The sequence below is a fragment of the Alternaria rosae genome (assembly GCF_020736505.1).
Source record: "Alternaria rosae strain MPI-PUGE-AT-0040 chromosome Unknown BKA58scaffold_2, whole genome shotgun sequence".
In the NCBI taxonomy this organism is placed as follows: Eukaryota; Fungi; Ascomycota; class Dothideomycetes; order Pleosporales; family Pleosporaceae; genus Alternaria; species Alternaria rosae.
The window spans coordinates 2229957-2242555 of record NW_025763571.1 but is presented as its reverse complement, the minus strand read 5'-3'; the positions used below and the strand labels follow the sequence as shown (position 1 = coordinate 2242555).

General features: G+C 53.2%; 7 protein-coding genes across 7 annotated transcripts; 3 read left to right on the top strand and 4 right to left on the bottom strand.

The window, feature by feature from the left end:
• Window positions 1-6: 6 nt before the first annotated feature.
• On the bottom strand, window positions 7-1077 carry BKA58DRAFT_376964 (uncharacterized protein). The gene has a single exon (XM_046169574.1). It carries the CDS (start codon window positions 885-887, stop codon window positions 123-125), a length of 765 nt encoding a protein of 254 aa, XP_046029153.1. The 5' UTR covers window positions 888-1077; the 3' UTR covers window positions 7-122.
• On the top strand, window positions 1060-2344 carry BKA58DRAFT_93232 (uncharacterized protein). Its single transcript, XM_046176226.1, has 2 exons — window positions 1060-1365; window positions 1483-2344. The coding sequence occupies exons 1-2, from the start codon at window positions 1312-1314 to the stop codon at window positions 2191-2193; spliced, it is 765 nt and encodes a 254-aa protein (XP_046029152.1). The 5' UTR covers window positions 1060-1311; the 3' UTR covers window positions 2194-2344.
• BKA58DRAFT_93226 (uncharacterized protein) lies at window positions 2301-2856 on the bottom strand. Its single transcript, XM_046176225.1, has 3 exons — window positions 2702-2856; window positions 2580-2649; window positions 2301-2520 (listed from the first exon to the last, which is right to left on the bottom strand). The coding sequence occupies exons 1-3, from the start codon at window positions 2735-2737 to the stop codon at window positions 2408-2410; spliced, it is 219 nt and encodes a 72-aa protein (XP_046029151.1). The 5' UTR covers window positions 2738-2856; the 3' UTR covers window positions 2301-2407.
• Window positions 2857-3220: 364 nt separating this feature from the next.
• BKA58DRAFT_376959 (Six-hairpin glycosidase-like protein) lies at window positions 3221-4703 on the bottom strand. Its single transcript, XM_046169573.1, has one exon. The coding sequence runs from the start codon at window positions 4500-4502 to the stop codon at window positions 3366-3368; it is 1137 nt and encodes a 378-aa protein (XP_046029150.1). The 5' UTR covers window positions 4503-4703; the 3' UTR covers window positions 3221-3365.
• A 672-nt stretch (window positions 4704-5375) lies between these two features.
• BKA58DRAFT_93220 (allantoate permease) lies at window positions 5376-7545 on the top strand. The gene is made up of 3 exons (XM_046176224.1): window positions 5376-6111; window positions 6162-6450; window positions 6503-7545. Exons 1-3 carry the CDS (start codon window positions 5755-5757, stop codon window positions 7465-7467), a joined length of 1611 nt encoding a protein of 536 aa, XP_046029149.1. The 5' UTR covers window positions 5376-5754; the 3' UTR covers window positions 7468-7545.
• A 91-nt stretch (window positions 7546-7636) lies between these two features.
• On the bottom strand, window positions 7637-10073 carry BKA58DRAFT_376957 (Metallo-dependent phosphatase-like protein). Its single transcript, XM_046169572.1, has 3 exons — window positions 9708-10073; window positions 8816-9661; window positions 7637-8766 (listed from the first exon to the last, which is right to left on the bottom strand). The coding sequence occupies exons 1-3, from the start codon at window positions 9720-9722 to the stop codon at window positions 7969-7971; spliced, it is 1659 nt and encodes a 552-aa protein (XP_046029148.1). The 5' UTR covers window positions 9723-10073; the 3' UTR covers window positions 7637-7968.
• Window positions 10040-11751, top strand: BKA58DRAFT_93200 (S-adenosyl-L-methionine-dependent methyltransferase). The gene is made up of 3 exons (XM_046176223.1): window positions 10040-10277; window positions 10325-10551; window positions 10604-11751. The coding sequence occupies exons 1-3, from the start codon at window positions 10181-10183 to the stop codon at window positions 11549-11551; spliced, it is 1272 nt and encodes a 423-aa protein (XP_046029147.1). The 5' UTR covers window positions 10040-10180; the 3' UTR covers window positions 11552-11751.
• The last annotated feature ends 848 nt before the right edge of the window (window positions 11752-12599 follow it).

Here is a 12599-nt window from a genome sequence, read left to right as displayed (position 1 = left end):
AGATTCGGCGATTTCATTCCAAGACATAGTGATATAAAGGCGCCAACGTACACGTGCAAGTACATTGTTCCCCTTCCCTCTGTTCTCGTGTTATCTGACCCTTCCCTCATACCACCGCCGTCCTACCAAGGAATGGTCACTCCAAACCGATCCACCAACCTCCCACTCTCCCACCCCTCCTCATCCATCTTATCCAAAACCCTCATACAATCTCCCACACTCTCCTCTACCCCAATCGCCCCTTCCTCTTTCCACTCAACTAAGCCCGTCTCTACTCTTCCGGGATGCAGCATCAAAAACTGCACATCAGGTACATCGATAACAAGACTTTTTACCACAGCGTTCAGCGCCGCTTTGCTGGCTCGGTACGCGTATCCGCCGCCTGCGGTGTTGGCAGATATAGAGCCCATACGGGAGGATAGAATGACGACTTTAGGTTTTGATGTGGATTGGGCCGCGGACATTTGGAGGTTCGACAGGAATGCTCTTATAACGTTGAAGGCACCCCAAGTGTTGATCTCAAAGGTCCGCATCATCGTTGCACGGTCCATTGCTTCTAGTGTTTCGGTCGCTGCAACGTCTTTGCTGCCCTGTTTCTGTTGGGCGACGATTTTTGGGACGAGACCTCTGATGCCGGCGCAGTGGAGGAAGAGAGTTACAGAGGCAGATTCCAGGGTGGAGGCGAGATCTTGGACTTTTTGGGCAGAGGTTATGTCGAGTTGGTAGAAATGGATAGTGGGTCCATGTTGTTCCGCGATTTGAGATGGGAATGGTTGGTTGTCTATAGCTATTATGCTTGGCGGTGTTGGAAGGGAGGCGTAGTAATGGATGAATGCGAGACCGAGACCGGAGGATGCGCCTGTTATTATGATGGTTTCTGACGGCATTTTGGGTTGTGGTGTTGGTGATGCTGCGATGATCGAGCTATGCAGCTTCTCAAGAGAATATGTATTAGTACATGCTCAATGTACTACAGATCACGTCTCGAAGTGGCAATTTCTGTTGAAGGAAAACTATACTGCAATCAGTAGTGGCGTCGGCGGTAGTGGGGTGAGCCTCAGGGTCCATGCCGCCTAGGTTTGCCGCTTTGGAGGCGATGATGGTTCCCCGCAGTCTACCCGTTGGCGGCAGACGGGTAATGACCCGCATGACTGATTCGGCATCGGGCAAGGATATAAAGATTGCTGGACGAGTACTTCGTGATCCAAAGCATCTGGGTTAATTATCGTTTGAGAGAAGATACTTAGGCACGTTGAACGAGTAGCTCGTCGCGAACATAGCTCGTCGATCATAGACATCAGCCAACGCGCAATGTTCTATCAACCCGGAAAAGAAGACCATGGACTACCATATGACCCATTCAAAGTAAGTCTATTTATACGCCACTGCAAAAATTCCAGTAAAAACAAATAACACGACCCATCCACCAAGACAATCCTGCCTAATACCTGTTTACTCACCACCTAATACCCACTACCACAGGCATGCGTCCTTCCCCGCCCCATAGGCTGGATATCCACCCTCTCCCCCACAGGCGCCGCAAACTTAGCCCCCTACTCGCAATTCAACAACCTGACCTTCGACCCACCCTACGTCATGTTCAGCGCAAACCAAACACCATCGAACAGCCAAAAAGACACCGTCCGCAACGTCGAAGCTACGGGGAAATTTGTCTGGAATCTAGCAACGTATGAACTGAGGGAAGAGGTGAATAGGAGTGCGGTACAGGAAGAATATGGGGTTGATGAGTTTGAGATGGCGGGCGTGGAGAAGGAAGATAGTCGGATGAGTGGGGTTGTTGTTGTTGGTGGGGATGGGAATGCAGAGGGGAAGGAGGGGAGGAGGGAGATGATGGTGCCGATGGTGAAGAGGAGTCCGGTCAAGTTTGAGTGCGAGTATTATACCACACTACGTCTTCCTGGTAATCCGCCCATGGGGTCGGCGGATGTGGTGATTGGGAAGGTGGTTGGTGTGCATATCGATGAGCGGGTTTTGACGGACGGCAAGATCGATGTGAGGAAGACGGAGCCGATTGCTAGGTGTGGGTATTATGAGTATGCGGTTGTCAGGGAGACATTTGAGATGCGGATACCGGGGGAGGATAAGGCGATTTTGGCGGGGTTGGAGGGGAGTGCGAAGAAGAATGAGAGGTTAGATAGGGTTGGAGATGTGGATGGGGAAGAGAGGCGATGATGCAAGTTGTTGTACAAGACACGTACACGATAGTAATGGCAATAATGTCGCTATCTCTACCTGGGTCGGATGTAATGTAATGAAACATGCATGCCAGCGTGTCAGAAGAGCAAACTCCAAGATACCATCCCCCAAACGCCGAAGACAGTAGGGTATCCAACAACAACCATCGATTACATGCGGGTGTCGATGTCAGGACCAACATTCCTAGTATCTAGGCGCTCGTGATCCTTTCGTAAAACTGCTTGACCTGTGCATCCAGCTTGTTCAAACTCTTCTCAGGAAGTGCGACGACTTCAAGATGTTCGAGCGTCCTCGCTCGGCTGACTGTTCGGAAACATTAGCGATATGCTGCGAGCTGGAATGCCTTTCCAGGGATCACCTACGAGCCAGATATACCATTGCCTCTTCAAAGGCCCTTTCCAAATTCACCTTGACGCGATCAAGTGAAATACCCTTGAAGACGTGTTAGAACGCATGTGGAAGTTCAGAACTCTCCGTGAAATACCTGGGTTTTGTGGATGGTCATGGTATAGCCAGCCATCAGTGGGAGCTGTGCTCGCGAAAGGCGGCTGCTTCCTTCACGGGATCCAAATTCGGTGACCAAGCAATCTGGGTATATAGTTCCGCGCTAGCCATTATCAAATTCGACAATTGGCTAACCTCGAACACGGTTCCTCCGGCAAAAGTCCTCAATCTCAACTACTTGTGAGCAAGGGGAATCCAAGCATCTCGGTGTCTGGAGTGAATTGAGAGGGATAGGGCGAGCGTCGGGACATACTTTGATTCGAAATGTGTATAGGAACAAAGACACTTGCAGTGCGATAAAGACAGAGGTTGTGGACAATGACCAGCTGTGAAGATGCATGGTTGTGGCACGGCAGCCCTTTGGCTCGACGCGGAGCGATGATGTAACAGGGACGCGCATGCCAAGCCAACTTCCCCAATCGCGTAGCTATCACGCTAGCACGGGGTGGTCCCCCTCGAACGTGTGGGGACGGAATCAACACCGGTCATGAGTTTCAAAAGAGAACATGTCCAGAACTGCCGGGTTTTACCGACCTACTTGTGACGATCTTCCCCTTTCAGAGTTATCATTTGTGTAAGAGTACTAATACCTAGGTATTCATCCATTCATTCATCATCTACTACCTCTATCCACACATCCCCCCTCAGATAAACGTCCTCATAAACTCCCCCAGCGCCATAATAGCCATGGCCTGCCCATACGGCATACTCGTAATCTTGATATCCTTATAATGCTGCAAGTCATGCCCCATACCCGTTCCAAAGCTCGTCTCTGTCAGCTCTCCCTCCGCACTAATCTTACCCATCACAGCCTTGATCGCCTTGACCGCGCTCTGCAGATACACATCCCCGCTAATATACCGCTTCCGACACGCCTTGAGCATACCATATGCGAAGCCCGCCGTAGCAGACGCCTCCTCGTAGCTACCCTCTGACACCGGGATATCGAGGAGAGTGCGCCACATGCCGTTCTCGCCCTGTAGTTTCAACAGCGCCTGACACTGCGACTCGAGGATACCAATGAGGAACTGGCGCAGCGGATCCGTCTCCTTGAGATCGAGCAGTTCGATGAAATCCGGAATCGCAATCGTCAACCACGAGTTTCCACGCGCCCACCGTGCTCGCGCAAAGTTGTGTCCGACTTCCAATCCGCCCTTGTCCTCCCACTTCCAGCCGTGGAAGAACAGGCCTGTGGATGTGTCGCAGAGGTACTGGCAATGGAGGATGAATTGGCGCTTTGCCTCCTCTACGTATTCCGGTCGGTTGAGTACAAGACCAATCTTTGCGAGGGGCAGTGCGCTCATCATGAGCGTGTCGTCCCAGAGTTCATCCTTGTTGAACGAGTTGTAAGTCTCGTGTTGGAAGCCGCCGAATTTGGTGCGGGGCAGACCGTGCATCACCCATTCAGCCCATGTGTCTAACCAGGGCACGAATGTCTTGTTTCCTGTCTCTTCGTATAGATATGCTAGTGTGAGGAAGGGGCTCATGGTGTTGATGTTCTTGGTTGTGCCTTTGCTGAGCTGCTTGTCAAACCAGCCCTTCATGATGTCCATTGTGGCCGTGCTGCCTGTCAAAGTGTAGTAGTGCCATAGGCCGTAGAGACCGATGCCGTGTGTCCACTCCCAGCCGTCCCAACCTTTGGTGTCGATAACGCGGCCATCGTCGAGTTTTAGGAGAAACTCGCCGGTTGTGTCGTGGATGTTGATCAGGTTGTGGGTTAAGAGGAGGATCTTTTCGTCTATTTGGCCTTTTGTGAGGCCGTGGACTGTGAGTGTGGACATCGTGGGCGCGTTCTATGGGTTACGTCGCGTTCGCAGCGGATGTTCGCAATTAGATGAGGGCTACAGCAATGCAAGCAACTGGAGAGTGTAACGCAAGAATTGGAAAGAGGCAGCAAAGAGAACAGATATCATCACACGCGTAGTCTAGCAAGTGGGTATTAGATACAGGCCGTCGGTCACACGCGTCGGTAGAGCTCAACCCAGGAACGGAGCGGGGAGCAAAAACTGGGGAACGCTCAGGGTCCTCAACCGCGTAAATTGCATCGACGCTGCATGTCACTGCCAGATGTCGTGCCCTGTTGCACCGACTCGTTCATCTCTACCCCGACTGGGCGCTGGGCACACGTGGTGTCGCTCCAGCAGATGGGTTCCTGGAAGGCGCGGCTCTTTTCCTCGTGTCAACCATCAACACCGAGACCTTGGACGCCTACTGCTGACATCCCACTCTAGGGTTTCTGCCGCGCTCGCATTGCATTGCACCGAGATTCGTTGATCACTAAACCGATGATACCGGCGTGAAGGTCACCAATCGCTTACCTCTTGGAGGTCCGGAAGACACCGTGGAGGGAAGTGCGACCGCTGTGAAGGAGCTTGGCCGCCTGACACGACTCAGCCTGGGAAAGCCAGCCGCCGCCAACATGCTGCAGGCGGACGAAATCTTCCACCAGCCGCCTTAGGCCCAGCAACGAAGCTTCGCATGACACTCGCGCGAGCTTGACCCATCACATGCGTTCACGAGTGACGCGAGGGGCGCTTCGGCAGCATCTACGCCGATGTTTTACCACAAACGGACCACCGCCAAGTGGTGGCACTCTCCACACTGCTTGATCCTACTCCGCATTCCCAAGCACTCCACTATCTGTATGGACGGCATGGTGGCGGGGTTGGCGAACCCCAGAGACTAGCGACTCAAGATGCAGCGTTGGCGCCGACAGGGTCGCGCTTGCAGCACGCTTTTCCAGAATCCTACCTCGAACTGGGGTGCGGAAACAAGGAGATGATCACCAATGGTCAATACTCGGCTAGACGTTGAACGTGCAGGTTCTTTTATCCTAGGATTTGCGGAGTAGCCTGCCAGCCTGGGGTAGCTTCAGGCCGGGGAACGCTTGGACGGAACAATCTAAAATCGGGTAGAAATATCAACTCGACCGCTCCTCCATCCTGGCCAGCTCACTCGCGAGTCCTGAGGTTTCTCTTTTGCAAACCTCAATTCTTTCTTCCGCTGTCAAGCTCTCGGAAGTTTCTTTTCAGGATGGCTGCCACCAGAGCCAGCGCCGATGGCGTGCACAACGCACCTGAGGTTGTTCGACACTCGGATGATAAGCAAGACATTAGCCAGGTCGAGCGCGTGTTCTCCGAAGGAGGAGACGAGAAGGGCGACCATGCCGACTACAACCGTATCGACAAGGAAGTCGCCAAATACGCAAACGCCTCTGAAGTTTTCATCTCGGAAGAGGAGAACGCTCGGTTAAAGAAGATGATTGACCGTCGTGTATTGCCCATTATGGTTATCACGTACTTCCTACAGTCGCTCGACAAGGGTACAATGTCCGCTACCTCCATCATGGGCATCCGCGACGATATTCCCGCCCTTCTTTCCAAAGAGACTGTGAGTTGCAAAATCTGTGGGCACTAGTATGATTTACTGACTCATGACAGTTTGGGTGGCTCACCACCTGTATCTACCTTGCTGTACTGGTCGTCGAATACCCAACCAACTGGATTCTCCAACGAGTACCAGTAGCCAAATACCTCGGATTCAATATTCTCGCATGGAGTACCGTACTTGCCTGTCATGCCGCCTGCTTCAGCTTCCCTGCGCTCGTCGTCTGCCGAACACTCCTTGGTATCTTCGAGGCTGTCTGCCAGCCCGCTTTCCTCATCATGACTTCTCTCTGGTACAAGCGTGAGGAACAGGCCCAGATCGTTACCTACTGGTACATGATGAGTAAGTGATATAATATCAAACCCATAAGACACCAACTAATATCATCCTCCAGACGGCATGCAACAGATCGTCGGCGGTCTCCTCGCATACGCCTTCACCAACATCAGACACCCTAGCTACCTCAAGAACCCCGGCACCGCTTCCATCCGGTCCTGGCAAGCCATCTTCATCACATACGGTTCCTTCTCCTTCCTCTGGGGAATCTGGGTCATCTTCCGCCTCCCCGACAGCCCCATGCGCGCCAAATGCTGGTCCGAAGAAGACAAGAAGCTCATGGTCGAGCGCGTCCGCTCCAACCAAACGGGTCTCCAAAACAAAAAGTTCCGCGCCTACCAATTCAAAGAAGCCCTCCTCGACCCGCAAACCTACTGCTACATGGGCATCCAAATCTTCACCACTTTACCCACCTCCGGCCTCGGCGCCTTCTACAATATCATCATCCAAGATCTCGGTTTCGGCACTCTGCAAGTGCAACTCCTCGCCATGGTCCTCGGCGTCGTCATCATCGCCACACTCATGGGCTCCGCCTGGATGGTCAAGAAAACAAAGCAAAACCTCCTCACCATGGCCATCTTCATGATCCCCGCCTTCACCGGCACAATCGTCATCATGACTGTCAAAAACACAAACGAAGCCACCAAAGCCGGTCTGCTCATCTCCTACTGGATCGTCTTCACCTTCTGGGCTGCCCAGGGTCTCGGCATGTCCATGCTCACCCGTAACGTCGGAGGACAGACTAAGAAATCCGTCTGCATTACCATGAACTTCTTCGCGTGGTGCGCGGGTAATGCGATTGGACCCAAGGTGTTTTTCGACGGCGACCCACGTTATCTCAAGTCCCTGGCTATTCATCTTGGATGCTACTCTGCGTTGCTTTGTGTTATTGCGTTCCTGAGGTTTAACCTGATGCTCAGGAATAAGAAGAAGGACAGGGAGTTTGGAAAGGATATTAGTAACGCGCATGGTTTTGATGATTTGACAGATAAGGAGAATCCTAACTTTAGGTATGTTTACTAGGGGGTTGGGGGAGATGGGTGGGAGATGGGTTTGGTGTAGCTATAGTAGTACGAATTATGAAGGAAGCGTCGTTATGAGCGATACTTTAACTCACTTATCACATCGCAGTTCTCCTTGATGCTCAGTTCCATGTGATGATTTTCACAAAATCTAGCTTGTTCTTCTTGTGACGGAATTTCCTAATATAGTTTGAGAGCTTGGAATCCTGCCAAGAATCGAGACGGCTGTAGCCCACTGTGCGGCAGAAAGTTCAGACACAGATGGTACAGGGCAGCACACACATATATACACCGACAGGAAACTTCCAGAAAATGTATTTGAACAGTCAATTGAAGACGAATAAGGCGTCTTAGCCCATGCCGTACACATTCCAACACTACCCCAAACAAAAAAGCGGTGATTTTCCTTCTTCCGTCCATAACCCTACACCCAAACGCCAAACCGTGCAACAACAAGTCTCCCAATCCACATCCCCATCCCCATCCACAACCACTCACTCACTCACTCCTGATTCGCAACATGAATCGGCATAACATTCCCAGAATCAACAATAATCTGCGTATCCAGCCTCTTCTCCGTATCCCCATGTTCCAACCTCTTCCACGTCACAATCCGTGCTTGATTGGTATCAATCTCAAAAACCCTTAACCTCCTGTGAAAGTGGTTATAACCGCCGTAGCCGCCAAAGCCACTACCGCCCGCATAGCACATCCATAATTCTGGATCACCGGTCTCGGGTTCTTTGGAGAGGGCGCAGTAGTCATTTACGTGGTCGTGGCCGCAGGAGACGGCTTTGATGTCGTATTCGACGAGGGCGTCTTTGAAATGCGTGTTGAAAGCGGGGGCGGTTATGGGCTCAGTCCAGTTGCCCACGCGGTCGTTGTCTGGGTTGCCGTATTCGGGGAGGGGGATGTGGATGAAGGCCATGTTGAGGTGCTTGTGGGTGTAGTGGCTGTGTGCTTCTTTCAGGCCGCCAGCGGTGGCTTTGAACCAGTCGATTTGGTTGGGCTTGAGCCAGTCGTAGCCTCGGTAGTGGGTTTCGTCTGGGGAGTAGGAGTGCGTGTCGAGGAACCAGAGTGTTAGGGCGGAGTGCTTGCTGCTGTGGGCTTGGATCTCGACGAAGTAGTTTCCTACGCCGTCGATGGTGTTGGGACCGGGTTCGCTGACTGAGTAGGGGAGCGAGTCGTAGAGGTCCATTTGCGCGTGGCGTGAGAGTGTGCCTTCGTCGTCGTGGTTGCCGAAGATGGCTGCGTATGGTATCTTGCGCTCTGCGAGGGGTTCGACTATCTTGAACATGGCCTGTGAGTTGGTTAGCTTTGTTTTGTGTAGAAGATAGAAGGCAACCTACACTCTGCACATCAGGTGCTGTATCACCGTTGACCTGGTCGCCAGACAAGACAACAAAGTCTGGCTTTTCATCATCGAGTACCCTCTCCACAAACTCTATGGTCCTGGGGTCGGCGTCACAGTGTCCGCCATTGTGGCCTGGCGGCTCTGGGTCTCTGCAGTGGCCCAGACCAGTGCTGAGATGCAGGTCGGATATCTGCATGATCTTGAATTTGCCATCCTTTCTGATCTTGGGTACGGGTTTCTCGAGCTTGGCTGCTGGGCCTCTCCGTATGCTCAGGCGGGGATCTGTGCTTGCTTTGCCCGTCTCAAGATGTAGGGCTCCGTTCTTGACCAGCTCCCAGCCAGGGCGTGGCTCTACTGCGTCGGCGCCGAAAAGGATGTCTACGGCCGTCACGGCCTTCTTGTCGTCGCTCGCGTGACGCTTCAGCGACCTCTTGATCCAGAGGCCAGCTGGGCGCGACTCCCACTTCTCCGACGCCTGGGCCTTCTCGCCCACCGAGGGATCAAGCTTGCCTGTGCGAACGTCGATGATGACCTTGTCCTCTGTCTTGAGCTCCTCTTCCCGCTTGCGCTTGATGTGGACGTATCCTTTGGTGACCCATCCGGAGCCGAGGTATAGGTCCTTCTCTATGCGATGCCACTTCTTCTGGTCTAGCATGCACTTGGAGAGGGGATTGATGGTCGAACATGTCTGTACGGTGATATCGGTGATAACGAGGCCGTCGTGGTGCAGTGGCATGTGGCTGTGGACGGATTGGGGGAGGACGCGGTAGCGGTTATCGAGGAAGAATATGGTTAGGGAGACGACGATGGTTAGGGCTACGAGCTGTATGCCCGTCCGTACCTGTGATTATTAGTAATGGCACGAGAAAGGGCATGTCTGTACATACTATGCGGCGCGTCATGGTGGAGGCCCTCGCAGGTGTGAGTAGTGGCGCATAGAGCCAGAGTCGGGTTTAGGATACGTGTCTTTCGCAGCAACGCGAGCTCATCTCCATGACATGAGGTCGTTTGCTGAGGATGTGAAGTTGAGGGTGTTGGGCGAGGCGCATGCGTCTTGGAAGTGTGCAGGTGCTCCATGTTGTTCTTGGCCGAACCCTGGATTCTCGGATCGTCAATGGCGATGCCGGGATTAGAGTCACCGCTGTGACGTTATGCATTATGCAGTAAAGTGAGATGGATTCAGCGGTGTAGGACGGAGCATAGTCAGTAGCTACAGGTAAAGACTCAATTGTCTGTGTAATATCCGCTGCATCCCTACGCCTGCAGAACATACTCGGTGCCCTCCCGCGGTCGCGGCTCGCTTGGTGCGGAGAAGGCGTCACCTCCGCATCTGCACATCTTTCAAGGTTCTTACAAAGCCATGCGACCATCTTCTCTCCACCAGCTACGCCGTGCTGCACTCCAACCGCGTGCGCGCCACTTTGCGAGTAGCTCCTGCCTTTATCGTGCTTTCCAAGGCAAGACCTCCGCTTCCACCGCCCCGACCCCGCTCACAGGCGCATAGAAGGCGATGTCGTGCTCCTGCGCGAGAGCAAAGAGACGCAGGATGGGCGCCTCGTGAAACTGCAGGTGTCTAAGACCATCGGCACACACAGAGGTGTTATCAAGCATGGAGATGTCATTGGAAAAGAGCCCCGGCAAATAGTCAATTCCCACAAGGGCGTCACCTTTCGCATCCACGAGCCTACATTGGCCGAGTACGTCAGACTGACACCGCGCCTTGTGACTCCAGTGTGTACTTCACGATATCGCTAAACGGAACATTTATACTGACATCCTCTAGATCTACCCTTCAGACACGAACCTCATAGTGTCCCTGCTCGACATCCACGTCGACACTCCGTCCGCTACCCCCAACACCGACCCGCCTCTCGAGATCCTCGAAGCTGGCACAGGCCATGGAGCGCTGACGCTGCATCTCTCTCGCGCTGTGCATGCCGGTAACCCTCCGGTTCCAAGAACGCCGTCATATGTCACTACCGAAGAAGAACCTGAAGACGCAGTATACCTCGGAGAGTCCATATCAGACCTGCAGGAATCAGCACTGTCGTCGTGGAAGCAGAACCGTCGCGCTATCATACATACACTGGATATATCTAGCAAACACTCAGTCCATGCAAAAAAGATCGTGGAGGGCTTCCGACATGGCATGTACGCGGGCAACGTCGACTTTCACGTAGGAGACGTGTCTGAGTGGATCGCCAAACAGAAAGTGTCAAGAAAGACTGAGGAGCCCTTCCTGACCCATGTATTCCTTGATCTCCCCAACGCGACAAGTCATCTCGCCAATGTCGCCCCTGCGCTGCACGTCAACGGCCTGCTCGCCGTCTTCAACCCAAGCATCACACAGATCGCCGAATGTGTCGAAGCTATTCGGGAGCAAAAAATGCCCTATCTTCTTGATCAGGTTATTGAGTTAGGAGCAGGCACGATTCGCGAATGGGATGTTCGCGCCGTTAGACCAAGAGCACCTATGCAGAAGGCTCAGCCAGAACAACCTTCCGAATCCTCGAGCGATGAAAGCGTAGACTCAGAAGTAGGCCAAGAGGGACGGGGTAACGAGCTAAAAGAAGACTTGACCAAACAGGAGGAGAAATGGGTTATGGTATGCCGACCAAAAGCTGGCCAAATGGTCGTCGGAGGTGGCTTCCTGGGTCTATGGAGGCGTATGGAGAAGCCAGATAAGAAGGAACCAGCGGAGAAGCCTGACAATGAACAACTGACTGAGTAGCTGGGACTAAGAGGCCCAGAACCAACCCCGTCTCACCGTTTCATGAGGCGGTCTAATGTTTGGTTTCTGTACATCCACTCACACTGCGCCCGCCTACCTACCTATACTCTGACGTCAACACTGAACTTCCACCACCTTCCAACCGCAGTGAAAATGAAAGCAAAAGTGAAAACCAGCCCAACGCAAACGCACAAACGCACTAACCAAAATATCTGTATCGCAGCCTAAAGTCGCATCTCTTCCTCCCGCTCCTCCATCCTCGCACGACCTCACACCAGTCTGAATCTCTTTTGCTGCCCTTTGCTGTGATTCACTGCTCACAATCCTAACACACTTCATTAGCACATGCCCGGCCGTCGCACCCGCAGCGGCCTCACCCAAAAGAAACTCAGGCAGTACATCAAGAAATCGCTGCCTTACACCCGCAAGCTACGCTCCTCAGTACCAATGGAGCACGACCCTGATACCCAGCGCATCCGCGCCCGCGTCGCCAACTACGGTAGCCCGCAAGAGATTGCAGAGGAGGCGTACCGTGTTTGTCGCAAGAATAAGGAGTTGAGGGAGGAGGTAGGCTCGCACTGTGCGGTATGCACGGCGGGAGATATCTACTGACTACAACCCTCCATCCACAGTTGGAGAAACTCAAGAAGAGTACCGCAGCACCTACACACCCTCCCGCTCCCTCCGTAACAACATCCACCACGCCATCGTCGTCCCCAGCCTCCCCCAAGACCGACGCCGCCATCACCACCGCCGGCACTGTCTCCACCCAACCACCCTCCGCCGCCGCTTCCGCCGACGGCAAGGCCACCATTAAAGCCCTCAAGAACCGGGTTGCTGTTATGGAAGATGCGCTGAGTCAGATGCGGAGTGAAACACCCAAGATGCGGGAGTGTATGGCGTGGATGTGAGAGATCATTGATGATGAGCGCGTTCACGTGCCGAGGGATCTGAGGGATATGTATCGTGGTGGTATGACTGTTGATGCTGTGGATTGGATGGGGGGGTAAGAAGAAGTGTTGGAAGTTGGATGGAAAGGACGAGGTTA

Excerpts from the sequence above, each read along its gene's own strand:
- BKA58DRAFT_376964 (XM_046169574.1), bottom strand. The coding sequence starts at position 887 with ATGCCGTCAGAAACCATCATAATAACAGGCGCATCCTCCGGTCTCGGT.
- BKA58DRAFT_93232 (XM_046176226.1), top strand. The coding sequence starts at position 1,312 with ATGTTCTATCAACCCGGAAAAGAAGACCATGGACTACCATATGACCCA. Across the intron at positions 1,366-1,482 it reads TACCATATGACCCATTCAAA|GCATGCGTCCTTCCCCGCCC; the intron begins GTAAGTCTATTT and ends CCACTACCACAG.
- BKA58DRAFT_93226 (XM_046176225.1), bottom strand. The coding sequence starts at position 2,737 with ATGGCTGGCTATACCATGACCATCCACAAAACCCAG. Across the intron at positions 2,650-2,701 it reads TGACCATCCACAAAACCCAG|GGTATTTCACTTGATCGCGT; the intron begins GTATTTCACGGA and ends CACGTCTTCAAG. Across the intron at positions 2,521-2,579 it reads GGCAATGGTATATCTGGCTC|TCAGCCGAGCGAGGACGCTC; the intron begins GTAGGTGATCCC and ends GTTTCCGAACAG.
- BKA58DRAFT_376959 (XM_046169573.1), bottom strand. The coding sequence starts at position 4,502 with ATGTCCACACTCACAGTCCACGGCCTCACAAAAGGCCAAATAGACGAA.
- BKA58DRAFT_93220 (XM_046176224.1), top strand. The coding sequence starts at position 5,755 with ATGGCTGCCACCAGAGCCAGCGCCGATGGCGTGCACAACGCACCTGAG. Across the intron at positions 6,112-6,161 it reads CCCTTCTTTCCAAAGAGACT|TTTGGGTGGCTCACCACCTG; the intron begins GTGAGTTGCAAA and ends GACTCATGACAG. Across the intron at positions 6,451-6,502 it reads TACCTACTGGTACATGATGA|ACGGCATGCAACAGATCGTC; the intron begins GTAAGTGATATA and ends ATCATCCTCCAG.
- BKA58DRAFT_376957 (XM_046169572.1), bottom strand. Across the intron at positions 8,767-8,815 it reads CAGCACCTGATGTGCAGAGT|GCCATGTTCAAGATAGTCGA; the intron begins GTAGGTTGCCTT and ends ACCAACTCACAG.
- BKA58DRAFT_93200 (XM_046176223.1), top strand. The coding sequence starts at position 10,181 with ATGCGACCATCTTCTCTCCACCAGCTACGCCGTGCTGCACTCCAACCG. Across the intron at positions 10,278-10,324 it reads CCTTTATCGTGCTTTCCAAG|AAGGCGATGTCGTGCTCCTG; the intron begins GCAAGACCTCCG and ends ACAGGCGCATAG. Across the intron at positions 10,552-10,603 it reads CACCGCGCCTTGTGACTCCA|ATCTACCCTTCAGACACGAA; the intron begins GTGTGTACTTCA and ends GACATCCTCTAG.